Here is a 16,047-nt window from a genome sequence, read left to right as displayed (position 1 = left end):
CTTTTCTGAATATGGTTTGCTTAATGCCATTGCTTAGAAACTGGTTGGTTGAGTTTATCTTCACTTAGTTGATTTACTCTCTCTAGTGCATGAATGCTTAGTTCGTGTGAATTTGTTAATCGTTTCATACTTTTACTGATTTCGCTTAGTTTGATGTTTAAGTTCTGGAACTTTGAATTGATTATCGTTTAGTTAATTGATTCTCAACAAATTCGGAAGTTAATGGTTGGAATTTGAAAATAATCTTTTGAAACCGAGGATTGAGTTGTGAACAAACGAAACAAAGGGATTTAGCCATTTTATTCCATTGTTTAACTACTGTTTCTGAATTTGATTTATGTTCATACTATCCAACAACAAAATCCCCCTTGTGTGTGTGAGTATAAGGTGTTTGAAGCTTTGCTTGAAAGATAATCTTTGGGAAACGACCTAAGAGTCACGTCCTAGTACTGTAGTTTTAATTGTTATTTTATTTGTATCGGGTACGGCCTCGATCACCTGCCATCTATCCTAGTCCAAGACCAGTCAGCATCAGGATAAACCAAGTCGACCTGGGCAATGGCATTATCCTAGCCAACATTAGCCGCCCCATCAACATCATCCTCCAACTACAGGTAGGCAGCCTTGAGGTCATCCAACTCCTTATGCACTTGGGCATTCTCAGCGTCAGACGTCTTCAACTTGTCCCAAAGTTGAAGCCTCTCGTCTTTACTCCTCTTAAGCCGATCAGCTAGAGCATGCGCCTCCCGTTTAGGGGCACCCACGTCTATCTTGGCCAGCATTTCCGCTCACGGGCATCCTTCATCTAGAGAGACACCATAGAGAGTTACTCAATATCCGAGAGGTTCTGAGCCTCCAAGTTCTTCACCACTTCAGCATGCTTCTCCTTCAACTTATGAAGCTCACCCGAATGAAGCTCTTGAAGGTTGGCTAAAGCGTTGTCCCCGACCTAAGTGGCGAGCACCCCTCACCTTCAAGGTATATGGCGACGGAAGCCACCATAACCCTAGCCTCACGGGTCCTCCTCAGCAGATCCACCGAGGGTACCCTGTCCATGACATCTTTCACCCCCGGGTTGACCAAACCCTCTTCAACAATCCTGAGAATGTTGTAAGTAGTCTTAAGGCGGAGGGGGCCGGGTTTACCCTTGCCATATGACTTTCCTGACCTCTACTTCCCCAGCTATGTACCCTCCTCTAAGGCCACTTCAGGAAGGCTATCAGGCTCCTCAGTAAGGTCAACTGGTTGACCAGAGGCAAATTTACGAGGCACTACCGTGATGGGAACTGGCCGATCCACAGCGGCCCGATCCGAACCGCTTGCCTGGGCAGTTACCCTTCGAGGAGTAGAAGAAGGACCCTCAACCCGGGTAGGTAGACTCAACCTTAGACGCTTGCTATTTTTCGCGTCTTTCCTCTTAGCATCTACCCGCTTTAGAAGCCTGCTATGGTCTTCCTGATCCCCCATGGCTAATGCTGAAAGAAACAAATGAAAAAGTTCAAACAAATACCAACAAACACAAGCAAGATATAGATAGTCGGACGCATAACAACTGTCTCCTCGAAAAAACGTACATCTCATGGGAAATAAGATCGAGTTCCCCTAACCTCTTGATCGACCCACCAATAGCAGCACTCGTTACCCGCTATGTCCTCCGGGATAGTAAACTGATCGGCCTGATCAGAAAAAGTTCGCCCCATAGTAGACCTGTCATCATAAGAAGTGAGAATCCAAACTGGACATATTATCCAAGATCGGACGCTACTTCTCTGAGAAAGTCGCCCGATCAATCAAGGCGGCCTCATTCCCGGCCTTTTTCTCCCTCAGGTCGTGCAGCAAGGCCGAAAAAGACAGCTGGATAGATCACCTCCAAGAGGAACGATTACTAGCCGAGGCAACAGCGCGTTGGCCTCGTTGGCAGTGGCGGCAAGTTGCGGTAGTAAAAATGGGTGGAGGCCCGGATAAGATCTCCACCTCATCAGGGCTTGAATCTCTGCCTAACGATGCCATAACTGCCTACAATATTATTAAAAAAGAAAAAGAGAGAGAGAGAGAGAGAGAGAGAGAAAGTTACTGAGTTAATGGAAGTAGAAGATTCTGGAAGAAAATTGAAGATCGGATTCAAACAATGCGTATGCTCGGCAAGAGACAATTTCTCAGAAAGAAAAGTGAAGAAGAATGAAGGAAGGAACCCCTATTTATAAGGAGAGACCCAAGCCCAGACCTCCTTAGGGGTTCAGGCCAAAATGTGCATCCACCCGTTCAAAATCACTCAAGGACAATCCATCGGTGACACAGAAACCCAGGCAATAAAACTGAAACGAATAGACGCGTCCATCTATCGTTCCACTTACAAACGAAACGCCAAACATCCCCCCACGTGTCCGATAAAAACACTTAGCCATCATGACCTACCTCCTATACCTACCTAAAGACCTTACCCATATTCCATTACGCCAAATCAGAATGATCAAAGTGTATTAGTTTGGTCACCTTTGACCGGCCTAATAGACTAGGGGCAACTATTCCAGCCCAGTCATACCCCAGACTGTCAAACCCAAAGAATCTATTAGCTCGGTCACCTCTGACCGGCTTAATCGACTAGGGGCAATTGTTCCAGCCCGATCATACCCATGCCATCAACCTCAAAAGAATCTATTAGCCCGGCATCCTCGGGCTGTCCCCTTCTACCCGAGTATCTTGTGTAGTACTCTGCATGTCCCCGTCGTTCGCCTTAGATGGATCCACATGTGGTAGATGCAATAAATGCTCCTAACGCGACATTAAGGTCTCTAACACGTTATTTAATGCACTCCAGGCATGTTATTTAATGCACCTTTGACATAGCCTTTAATGCGCCACTGACTCGCCATCAGTGTCAGACCATAGACCATTTGTCATGCCGCCTCAACATTCTACCTAACCCCGACAAATCGACAAGGACAAATTCACAGGTCAAGTAAGGACGACCAGAGTACGTCCCTTGTAACCGTTAGATGCTGACCAATGACCATATGTCATCTCAGCACTTCCTAAACTCTATAAATAGAAGAGACCACACATGGAATATAATTAATTCTCATTCTCTCATTTATTGCTACACTTATTGCTTTGACTTCCCTCTTATTTACTCCCATTCTCTCTCTAGAATACTCTACTGACTTGATCGTCGGAGAACCTTTTCAGGTACCTCCCCCAGCGGGCCCAGACGATCATCCGACCAAGTCACTTGTTTTCCTACACTCTACCGAACATACTCTTCCGACCATCACACTTCAGCTTCCGACCATCCATCCTCAACTCCCGATCATCCACTCTTAACAGTAAAGAACATATATTATCTCTGATGGGCTACACATAAGATGTATGAAGTTTTCTAAAGGCTTCCACATTCTTAGTTTTGATAGAGGTTTAATTTAAGACTTGAGTGTTAAGTGCACTATAGGTATTATAGGTATTATAGGTATGAGTTAAATAAAGTCAAAAGCTCTACTCATTAATTTTTAGATTTTTGCTTAAAATAGAAATGTGACTCACTAAGATTGGTTATCTAGTCCCTTATACAAAAATATAATAATTATACTTTTCTCTAGAACATGAAAAAGTAAAATATTTAATTATATTGTGCATTATACTAAATTTTGTTATATATAATGAAACAATACAAGTTATGATATATTACAATAATGTTATATATCTGCCCAGACAATACTTATATATCTGCCCAGACAATACATCTAATGAGACTATGCCTCTAACATGATGAAATGGTAGGCTTTATGGCACTAGGAGATACTCATGCCACCAACAAAATTTGAATGATGAATGCAACAAATGAGCTTTGACATGTGATGACTTTGGGTTATGAATTTATAGAGTTTAAATTTAATATTTCCACAAGTATTTTATTCCTCCTGTATGAAGCCTCTCATAACTTGAACTCATGATCTATAACTAAGTTATTTTTTATGAAGTTATGAGTTTTGAGTAATAGGAGGTCCCCTCTATGGCAAATACAATGTTGTAGGTGATATTTAATCTTAAGGGTGATATAGGTGTACTCAGTAAATTCGTTGGTCCAAAAAAGATGTATGTCAAGATTGTGATGTCATAGTGAAATGGTACCTAAAAAACTAAATTGAGAATGTTGATATTGGAGAACGAAGAATGTGATGCAACCGGTAACAGAGTTTGGAAGGGGCGAGTGCGAGCAACTATCCCTCTAGAATTTTTTAAGAATGGTGGAGAGAATGGATTCCCCCTTCCATATAAGATAGCAACAATATTTATAATTATTGGTGGCGGTAGAAACATAGATTTGTTTTATAATTCATGTCTCAAAAATTGTCCTATATAAATGAAAATATATTATGTAAATTAAAATTTTAAATATTTATTATTTTTTGTTTTTTTTAATATCATTAGTACTGGATATAATTTGATAAAACACATTTTAGTACCTACAATTAAGTGATCTTAGTACCTACAACTAAGAGGAAGAGAAAATCACAATAATCTTTGATAAGCCTTGATGTCAATAAGCTATAAATGGTGATTACGGAAGATGGTGTTATGGTCCCACGTGAATGACCAGCTAAATAGCTAATAGTAGAGGAAGTTGACATACCTAACCAGAATGTTACTTGAAGAATTTTGATTATAAATTTTAACTAAATTTAGGTGTACCCCTAAATACCACATCTTTGACATATGACAAATTGTGACTCATGAATTAATTTAGGATGTCACCTTTAAAACTTAGATACACCCACAACTACCTGCAATACTTTACTCTTTGAGAGTTTCTTTTTGAGTTAAAGTTTTGAAGGGTAAAGAATAGAAATTGAAAACTTAGTTACAAAGTACATTTTCCAGAATTGAGATAGCTCAAAAGCATTATTTTTCCAACCATAACTCATCTTATAAACGAATCCAAAAGGGATACAATCTGCAACTCAAACAAATATAGCTAACAGTGACGATTCTAAGACCTGACAGCAGGGTGTGCGACATATATTAAAAATTTAAATAACAAAAATGATACATAGTTCTATATCTATACTATATATAAAGTCAAAACATGAAAATATCTATACTATATATAAAGCCAAAACTTGAAATAACTTCCCTCATGGTGTAATTTTCATTTCCTATATTGTCCTTAACATTATTTAATTTTTACAAAAAAACTATATAATCCTAAGCAACTACCACCAATACATTAATTAACCACATATCTCACTTTAAATTAAACATTATCATAAACACAAAAAAATATAATATAAAGTACACCGAACACAACAAATGCATTTTAATTCAAAAAAATGAAATATATAAAAATTGAATATGTAGTACATACAATATTCGCCAGCAGGCATGAAATGCCTGTACACATTAGTTATATATAAAGCCAAAACATCTTATAACTATCTACATATGATATAGTTTTTTGCCTATTTTACCCTTCTAATTAATTATTACTATAATGTTTTCTCACATAATTAAAAAAATATTAATGAAAGTTAGAGCAAGTTACATGCACGGAAAATATCAAACCACCAACACAATTTTTAATGTAAGTTTTAGTAATATCACAATTCATTATCATTTTTTATATTACATAAATTATAATATAATATCTATACTCAATAAAAGTAATATAATTCTCTAAAAAGAAATATATAAAAATTAAATATTTAATACTATAAAATAAGAATGCGGGTCGACAGGCACGAAGTGGCTGTCGACACGCACATAATATATAAAAGCAAAACATGTATTAACTACCACTATGTATTAATTTCCAATTTTTTATTTTGCTCTTAACAATTTTTAATTTCTAAAAAAATCATATAATCAAAGGTAATTATCATTAACAAAATAATCATCTATCCCACTTTAAATTGGATATTACCATAAATATAAAAAAAATTATAACATAAAATACATATTTAATACAAAAAACATTCTAATTCTCTATAAAAAAATATAAAAATATGAAAACATTAATATGAAAGTCACCAAAATTTAAATATAATTATTCAAATAAATTACACACTCCATATAAATTAATGTCAGAGTTGTTAAACATTTATTGTTCAATACAAGTCAATAAGGAGTCATTCATCCATGCGTATCCTATTCAACCAGACAACCTATTTTTCATAATCTTCATAGCTGAAAACTATCTATATGCGGTTATTGTTGCAACATCTAAAATTATTACAAACAAAATAAAATATAATAGAAACAAAGCATAATAGAAATAATGAAATTATAAAGATTTAAAGAGTGAATAAAAACAATGAAACATAATAGAAACAATGAAGCAAATAAAGAATAAAAGAAATGAAACATCGTTTGAAAGAAATAAATAGAAACACTGAAATAAAAATAGTGTTAAATATATATCCAAACAATGAAATGAAAATTTAATGAAACAAACGAATAACAAAGGGAAATAGCTTTATTCATATGCAACAAATAGAAACAATAAAATTGAAACAATGAAATGGAAACAATGTTAAGATAATAGAAAAAATGAAATATAGAATAAAAACAATGAAATAGAAAATGCTAAAGGGCTATATAAACAACCACTTAGCTAAGAAATAAAACAATATTTGTGAAATTCAGCATTTCATGGCTGAAACAAATTCGATATGCAGGGAATGAATCGCAGCTAATTAGCCAAGCATAAAAGCTTCATGAAAAGGAGGAGCACACTTTTAAATTCAATGTATAACCACTATGAATTGGATTCTCATTGATTGCCTTGATTACAAAAGAAATATAACATATATACTATGAGGGCCCTTTGCAGGAAACGAAGAAAACCAAAAGAAAAGAAAAATTGCCAAAAACGGAAAATAACAAACTTAACAGAAAACGGAATTTTAAAAAGTTTCTAAAAGAGGAAAGTTTTGTTGTTGAGTTGTGTAAGTGTTGATTTGCCTTGGGCTTGTTCTTGGATTTGTCTTTGGGCTGATTATATCATTGTTAATTTCAACACACCCCCTCAAACTTGGCATGTGAATATCAAGAATGCCAAGTTTGGAAACAATGTATCGAAAAGGTGAAGGGGACAGGGATTTTGTAAAGATGTCAGCCAATTGTAGAGATGTGTGAAATGGAAGGAGGTGGATGGTGTTATTGTTCAATCTTTCACGAACAACATGACAATCTACATCGATATGTTTTGTTCTTTCGTGAAAGATTGGGTTAGCAGCTATGTGTAAGGCTGAGTTATTGTCACAAAAGATGGTAACTGGTTTGGGATGAGGAATTCCTAAGTCTCTAAACAGAAACAGAAGCCATTGAGCTTCACAGGCAGCCATGGCAAGAGCCTTGTACTCTGCTTCTGAAGAGGAACGAGATACGGTGTTTTGCTTCTTAATTTTCCATGAAATGAGGGCAGTTCCTACGAAGAAGCACCAACCCGTTACTAATCGTCTTGTGTCCAAACAGGTGGCCCAATCTGAGTCTGAGTAACCTTGAATGATTGTGGTGTTTTGACTAGGAAAGAAAATGCCTTGAGCAGGGGATGCTTTGAGGTATCGAAGAATATGAGTAGCATGTTTGTAGTGTTGATCAATTGGAGATGCCAAGAACTGACTTAGGCATCCAACTGAGAAGGAAATGTCGGGGCGAGTGTGAGTTAAGTACAATAATTTGCCCATTAATCTTCTGTAAGAAGTAACATCATGAAGGGGAATGCCTAACTGGGAATGAATGGGTGTATTGTAAACCATTAGTGTAGGAGCTGGCTTTGCTGCAAGAAATCCTGTTTCTTGAAGAAGTTCCAGAGTATACTTTATTTGATAAAGGGTTCTGCCTTGTTTGGATCTTGCTACCTCCATTCCTAAAAAGAATTTCAGGTCTCCAAGGTCTTTGATGCTGAATTTGTTGTGCAAAACAGATTTGGTGTGATTGATCTGATTTAGATCATTACCTGTTAAAATTAAGTCATCAACATAAACCAAGATGGTTGTAAAGCCAATGTTAGTGTTCTTAATAAATAGGGAATGATTAGAGAAAGATTTAGAGAAACCAGTTTGGATCAATGTGTTGGTGAGTTTGTCATGCCATTCCCTACTTGCTTGCTTTAATCCATAGATGGATTTCTGAAGTTTGAAAACAAGATGTTGATCTGGAATGTTGAGACCTGGTGGAGGCTTCATGTAGACAATTTCTTTTAAGTCACCATGAAGAAATGTTGTGTTGATGTCCAACTGTTGCAGATGCCAGATATTTAAGGCAGCAAGACATAGGAGGACCCTTATAGTGGTTGTTTTCACAACTAGACTAAATGTGTCTATGTAGACCACTCCTTCAGTTTGAGTGAAGCCTTTGGCAACCTATCTCGCTTTGTATCTTTCTATAGAACCATCTGCATGATGCTTAATTTTGAATATCCATTTACACCCTATAGCCTTTTTGTGGGGTGGTAGAGGTTTTAGGATCCAAGTATTGTTCTTGGCTAAAGCATTTAGTTCAGTGTTGATAGCCTCTCTCCAACACTCAGACTTAATAGCTTCAGAGTAATTGGTAGGAGTTTGGTTGATGGTTATTGACAGGGAAAATTGTTTGTGGTTGGGGGAGAGATGGTCATATGAGAGAGAGTCATTGATAGGGTATTGGCTTCTGGAGTCAATATGGTTGGTTTGATTTAAAAGAGAGCAATGATAGTCTCTTAAGTAGGCAGGAGGATTCTTGATTCTTTGGGATTGTCTAATTTTCGCAGTTTGTATTTGTGGTGTACTCATGGCTTGGTTGGATTCAGGGTCAGTGGTAATGCTAATAGGTGAATCATTATACTCAGGCATTGAGTATGAGAATATGTCTGTCTGGCTGATGGGCAAAATGGGTGCGTCATTGTTACTAGCAGATGACTCAGTGGGAGGTTTATTGTGAAAAGGGAAAATATGCTCGAAGAATGCTACATTTCTAGATATGAAGACCTCATTAGTTTTGAGGTCTAGTAGGATGAATCCTTTTGTTACCTGTTTGTAACCTATGAAAATGCATTGTCTGGATCTAGGAGCAAACTTAGTCCTATGAGATACTAAGGTAGATGCATAACATAGGCTACCAAAGACCTTTAAATTTCTAATGTCAGGTAAAGTTTGATGTAGTTCTTCAAAGGTTGATTTGTTGGATAAAAATAGAGTAGGTTGCCTGTTAACTAGATGTGTTGCATGAGCTACAACATAATTCCAAAAACAGGTTGGTATGTTGGACTGAAAAAGTAAGGCTCTAGTTCCCCTAAGTATATGTTGGCGTTTTCTTTCTACAATGTCATTTTGTTGGGGTGTCTCAACACAAGATGATTGGTGCTCTATTCCCTTGTCAAGGTAGAAATCCTTAATCAAAAACTCTCTTCCATTGTCACTTCTAATGGTCTTTATCTTATGACTAAATTGGTTTTCAGAATAGGATGCAAATCCTTTAACAAATGGAGTGGCCTCAGCTTTCTGTTTCATAAAGAAGATCTAGGTGAACCTAGTCTTGTCATCCGCTACTGTCAAAAAATATTTGTGTCCAAAAATAGATGGGGTAGATATAGGTCTCCATATGTCTATGTGAATCAAGTCAAAAGCAGAAGTAGATTTAGTTGTGCTAATAGAGTAAGGCAACCTTTTTTCTTTAGTTAGGTAACAAATGTTGCAAGGATCAAATGTCTTATTACAATGTATGAAAGGAAAAACAGATTGCATATGATTCAATTTGTTATGAGACAAATGGCCTAGCCTAGAGTGCCAAACATTACAATCATCATATGTAGTGTAAGCATTGATATTGTGAGGTGTAGTGTAATTTTTGCTGGAGTCATTCAATACATACAAGCCTCCTTTAAGATCAGTTGCACCAATCATCTTCAAGGAGTGTAGGTCCTGAATTTGACAGTAATTAGTTGAAAAAGTTAATGTGCACCCTAGGGAGGTTGTGGATTTTGATATTGATATAAGATTAAAATTGGAAATTGGCACATACAGTACATTAGTAATGTAAAGGGAATCAGAAAACATAATGGTTCCAGAGTAATTGGAAATCACATGATTGCCATTTGGTAAAGTGATGGAGAGAGGTTTGATCCTCGTGTAATTACGGTAAAGTGAAAGAGTGTAATAAACATGGTTTGTTGTACCTGTATCAAGGATCTATGAGTTAGACTTACCTATATTAGATAAACAAGTGAAAGCTTTACCTGAATTTCATTGATCATTGTTGGACACAGATGTTATGGTGGAGTTGATCAAATTTGTGCTATGTGTTCCTTGAGTCAATGATTCTTGAATCAGGTCTTTTAGTGCATTGTGTTGGGCTGGTGTGAAGAGGGATCCCGAGTCAATCTTGTCTTCTTTCAAGTCTGTCTTTAATGTGTTTTCTGGCTCATCAATGCATTGATCCATGCCTGAATAGCAATTGACATTGTTTGATCCTGTTGAGTAGCTTGGGGGGGAAACCATGCTTCTTGTAACACACATCAATGGTGTGCCCAGTCTTTTGACAATATGTACATATTTTCTTACCTCTTCCTCCTGCAATAGTTCCAAATCTTGTCTGTGTGTTGAATCTTCCATTCGGTGATTCTCTGATGTTTCTTCCCCTGCCTCTTTGTCTGATGTCATAGTTGTTACTGGACAGGTTGATAGAAAACCTTGGCTCTTCAACTAACATTTGCCTTTCTTGTTGGATCAATATTGAGAAAACCTTGTTGATGGGGGGAAGTGGATCCATGAGCATAATCTGTGATCTTACTGAGGAGAATTGATCATTCAATCCTCTGAGAAAGCAGATTATATTTTCATTCTCTCTATATGTCTTTATGGTAGGTATTAATGCACAGTGGCACTTAACTTCACAGTAACAAGGTGGTATGGGCTTGTAGTTGTCTAATTGTTGCCATAATCCTTTCATCTGTGTGTAGAACTTATCAATTGATGCATTTCCTTGTTTGATGGAATGCATTTCTCCAATGAGTTCTGAAATATTGAAGATGTCGCCTTGGTGATATCTTTCCTTTAAATCATTCCAGATCTCTTGTGCATTGTCCATCCACAAAATGCTTTGCACAATGGATGGTTCTATTGACCTACTAAGCCATGATACTACTAGATTGTTGCATCTTTTCCAACTAGCATACATTTGGTCATGTAGAGGTGGTTTGGGCAATGTTTCGTCAATAAATTCCATCTTGTTTTTGGATTCTAAGGCCATGATCATGGCCCTTGACCAAGGATGGTAGTTTTCTCCATTCAATAATGAAGATACGATAACAGCTCCTGGATTTTCGTTGGGGTTCATGTAGTATGGACTTGTAGGGTCAAGAATTGGGTTTATGAGTTGATTGGCCATAGAGGAGGTAGGAGATATGAGAATAGAAGATTGCAGGGATGTGATTGATAGAAAAGGTACTTACAAAGAAGGGAACCAGAGGGTTTAGATTGCAGTGATTTGCGCAGCGTGATTCTTTAGGGTATATTGCTCCTAATACCATGTGAAATTCAACATTTCATGGCTGAAACAAATTCGATATGCAGGGAATGAATCGCATCTAATTAGCCAAGCATAAAAGCTTCATGAAAAGGAGGAGCACACTTTTGAATTCAATGTATAACCTCTATGAATTGGATTCTCATTGATTGCCTTGATTACAAAGGAAAGATAACATATATACTATGAGGGCCCTTTGCAGAAAACCAAGAAAACGAAAAGAAAAGAAAATTTGCCAAAAACGGAAAATAACAAACTTAATAGAAAACAGAATTTTAAAAAGTTTTTAAAAGAGGAAAGTTTTGTTGCTGAGTTGTGTAAGTGTTGATTTGCCTTGGGCTTGTTCTTGGGTTTGTCTTTGAGCTTATTATATCATTGTTAATTTCAACAATATTTGAAGACAATACTTAGTCTCTAGCTAATATTATTGTATGTAGGTAATATATAATTTTCTTTATAAAAAAATCATAGGAGTAATAATGTATACTATTAAGTATTACAAAATATAACATAATATTAATGCATTGTCGGTGTAAAGATTTATACACATGCATCATTTATCATTTATTTAAATTACTTTTTTCGAAGAAACAATGATGATTAAAAGAATAGTGTATGATATGCTGACAATATATAAAACTCTTACATTGTTAATATATACATTTTTTTCCTTTAAAAAATATATAATTTTAAAAAAATCAAGGTGTGCATCACCACCACATGGCAACGTCCCTAATAGCTAATATAGCTAAGTGATATGTTAATCCACGTTAGGCTTTAAAAGTATTATTTAACTATTTATATTTGTTAAAAAAAAGACACAAACTGACACACAAATACTCCCATTTTTATTTTATATATAATCCCCACTTTTATTTTATTTTTTGGATCTTACCTAACTAAATATCTAATAAAAATAACCAAATATCTAATATTATTGGGGTAATAACCATTTTAGTCCATGTTAAGGACACAACTAATTATAGGTTTGCTGATAGTAACGCTAAACCAATTAAAATTCGTGAAGGTTAGTAGCAAAGAGTGATTGTTGCTCTTACTGAATCCGTGAATCACTATGGTAGAAAATGCTCTTGCATGTCTTTCTGGCCAGCACTAGCCAATAACTAAGTGTTTCTTGTGTGTCCGAATTTACTACCAGAACTGAGATTGAAGAAGAGCACATGTAGAATATATTAATAAAGATTACATATCTTAAAAAAAAATTTGCCTTTCATATTCCAAATTAATAAATTTCACTAATTAATATAAAAAATTATTTTATTTTTGATGATTTTTCTTTTAAATTAAATATTAACTTTTAATTAGATTGAGATACTATTAAAATATAAAAAATGGGACAAATGATCAATACATAAAGTGGGAATGGAATCTTTTGTCCTTATGTCTCAACTTAATCACTTTTTGCCAACAAATAAAAATAACACTTTATTTTAATTTTATTTTATAAAAATAAAATATTAAATTCATATATTTAAATATAAATAATACAGGATAAGATTGGAGACACCAAATTAAAATAAATGGTCTTCATTTCATAAAGGGACCTTAGAACCTTTGTGGACTGTGGAGTCATGAGTTTTGTCCATAACAATGATGGTGGGAAACATCATTATTATCAGATTCTCACTCTTTAGAGACCCTCTTAACACCTGGTCCCCACTTCAATCACTGTGATTTTATTTCCATCTCCCCACAGTTCTTGGTGAAATAAATGAATTTATAATCTCGTTTTCACCAAAACTTATGAAATCCACGCCCACTGCCCACATAAAAGAGAAATTTAACCAGAAGAAACGGAATAATATATCATTATATTAAATTTTAGTAGTGACATATCTAACGAAATAACACTTTATTTATTAATAATATATAAGTAATACATGTTACTTAGGAGGATTTTTAAAAATAAATAACATTACTGAAGGAAAAATATACATGATAATTAGGATTAATGTTTATAAATAAAGAAGAAATAAAAATAAATCTAACATGATATGTTTCCGCTCAAATAATAATATTTGTATGATTTATAAAGAATAATTATTATATTACTTCCTTTTTTACTATGAATTTAATATATATACACAAATAGTGTAAATGTTTTTTATATTGTCAGTAATTCATTCATTGTTCATATGTTAATCATCACTGACTCTCAAACAGATGTAAGTTAAAATTATTTATTTTATCTTTCCATTTCATATTTTGTTGTTGTTTAAAGCTTAAACATCCATATCTATATTCCGAAGGTAAGTAAAAGTAGTATTTATAAATAAAAAGGATAATATATGCTATTAATGAATGGAGATAGAAGTGGTGGAAAATATGATCAAGCAATAAAATTATTAAACAAAATTTTAAAACAAAAAAAAAACCTTAAAAGCAATACAAGATATGAATTGAAAAGGGTATATAATAATAAAATATTGTTTCCAATTACAAAAGTTATACAATAGATAACACCCGTTCCGTAAAAATAAATATTTTCCGAACAGATGAATGTTTTCAGGTTGATCTATGAATCCAGCTATTAGATTAATAACCAAAACAGAATACAAAAATTAATTTAAAATAGTTTTTTTCTTCTTCATTGTAAAGTTGTTTAAGAGCTTAATTATAAAGTTCTGATGCCTATAATCACTTACTTTTTTTTCCACTCTCACTTTCTACAAATGCCCACTTGTGTAAATCTTCGTTATTCTCAAGATATATATACATATATATATATATACATATATATATATATATATATCACTTGACTTCACTCATAATTGTGTAGAAATTAGAAAGTGACAAGTTGGCCTATCGCCCTCAAATGAGCTGGTTGTATGTTTGTGTTCTAAAGCTTTCAAACAACTGGACCACTAATTAAAGGGCATGGGGTCCCTTATTCTCTCAAGTAGTTGCAGTTTTCTGTACTTTCCAATCATTTTCACCAGAAACTACTCAAATGAATTTATCATCACTATACCTAGGTTAACTTTATTAAGTAGTTTCATTTAATTACAGTTAATATTATACAATTATTGCACATAGAAAGAGAACTTTTTGTGTGTGTTTCCAAGTGATATCCGGAAATAGTCCACATTAGTATTTAAAAGTATATTTAACTATTCATATTTGATACAAAAAGACACGAATAAATCACCATAGACCTCTATATCCATTTAAAATTGGTGGAGTAACATTTGTTGGAACCAACTACAAACCTTAAAATGATTAGTTTCTTATTCAAAAACTGAAAAAAAAAAATACTTTTAATAATATTACAAAATGTAAGCAAAACAATGGTTTCCAAGTTCAATTGTTGGCCGAATAACTAGCCCACTTTAGCCTGTGGTCTAATCATGGGTTCAATTCGATCAAGTCTAATATAAGTTTAAAACATTTCAAACACATTTATGTTTCCTTTGGTATAATAGAAAGAGAGAAGAAAAAGAATAAGGGGGAGAAATTAAACAGAAATAATTTATTTCTCTTTTTTGATTTAGGAGAGTATAAAAAGAGAAAAAAAAGCTTAATAGGACTCATTTCTTTTTTTTCCTCTTGTTTTTCTCTAAAACTAAAGAATGCAAATTTCCCTTAAATAATTTTGTACCTCTAGTTATATAGAATTGTTCATATGCTATTCCATTTGTCTATATAGAATTGTTCATATGCTATTCCATTTGTCCTATCCTAATATATTTTGGACTATACCATCATCCTAGTTACCTTTGTTCTAGTTAAGGAGAGTCTCCATACAAGCCATATAACAAGTGTGAGATATTCATATATTCACCCTTGATCAAGCCAGACTTCTTAACTCTCTTGATGAGGACTTCACCTAAATCAATTTTCCTATCGAGATTCAAAAACTACAACAATTATTAACAGTTAAATGCATAACAGCTAGACAAGATAAGTGCCTTAACTTTGGAAAATATTATAATCAATGTGTTAAAAGATCTAAATTAATTATCTTATCAAGATTGAAAAACTGAGTGAATAGGATCCCTAGTGTTCTTTTTATAATATATTTTTAAGAGACAAGTTTTGGTTTTTTTGTATACATTTTTTTCAAATTTCCCACTAAATTAACTGATTTTGTTGTCGAAATACTCTCATTAATTATCATGTTGTGTGAAGAGAAAGTAAAATATAATTCTGTAAGAGTATATCTAGTTGCTAACACATTTAATGAAACTAATCATATTAAATAATTTCTTTAATTCTGATGAAGCTACTTAAAATTACTTTATAAAAGAAGAACAAATTGAGGAGAATTTAGGAGGCTAGTTAAAATTATTTTACAATACTTGTGGGGCATTATGTCACCATGGAATGTGGTATACGATACTATACTGCACACCCAAAAAGATTAAAGCGGAAATGAAGGTGCGTGGACCAGCCATAATTATTGTGTGAGAGAAGTACTTTTCTCTTCTGAATTTTAAGGTTAAAAATATAATTTTAATCTAAATAAAAAAGATAAAAATGTTAATATATATTAATTTTTCTGTGGTATTTCATAATAATTTTTTCTCGATT

General features: G+C 34.1%; 1 protein-coding gene across 1 annotated transcript; it reads right to left on the bottom strand.

The window, feature by feature from the left end:
• LOC109328022 (uncharacterized mitochondrial protein AtMg00810-like) lies at window positions 6,897–8,180 on the bottom strand. The gene has a single exon (XM_019561268.1). The coding sequence runs from the start codon at window positions 8,178–8,180 to the stop codon at window positions 6,897–6,899; it is 1,284 nt and encodes a 427-aa protein (XP_019416813.1).

This window comes from Lupinus angustifolius, chromosome LG02, assembly GCF_001865875.1.
Source record: "Lupinus angustifolius cultivar Tanjil chromosome LG02, LupAngTanjil_v1.0, whole genome shotgun sequence".
Taxonomy (NCBI): domain Eukaryota; kingdom Viridiplantae; phylum Streptophyta; class Magnoliopsida; order Fabales; family Fabaceae; genus Lupinus; species Lupinus angustifolius.
Note: the sequence above shows the minus strand (reverse complement) of the source record. Positions and strands in the feature narration are given on the sequence as shown.

Bases quoted from the DNA above. Each gene is read 5' to 3' on its own strand.
- LOC109328022 (XM_019561268.1), bottom strand. From the start codon at position 8,180: ATGAAGCCTCCACCAGGTCTCAACATTCCAGATCAACATCTTGTTTTC.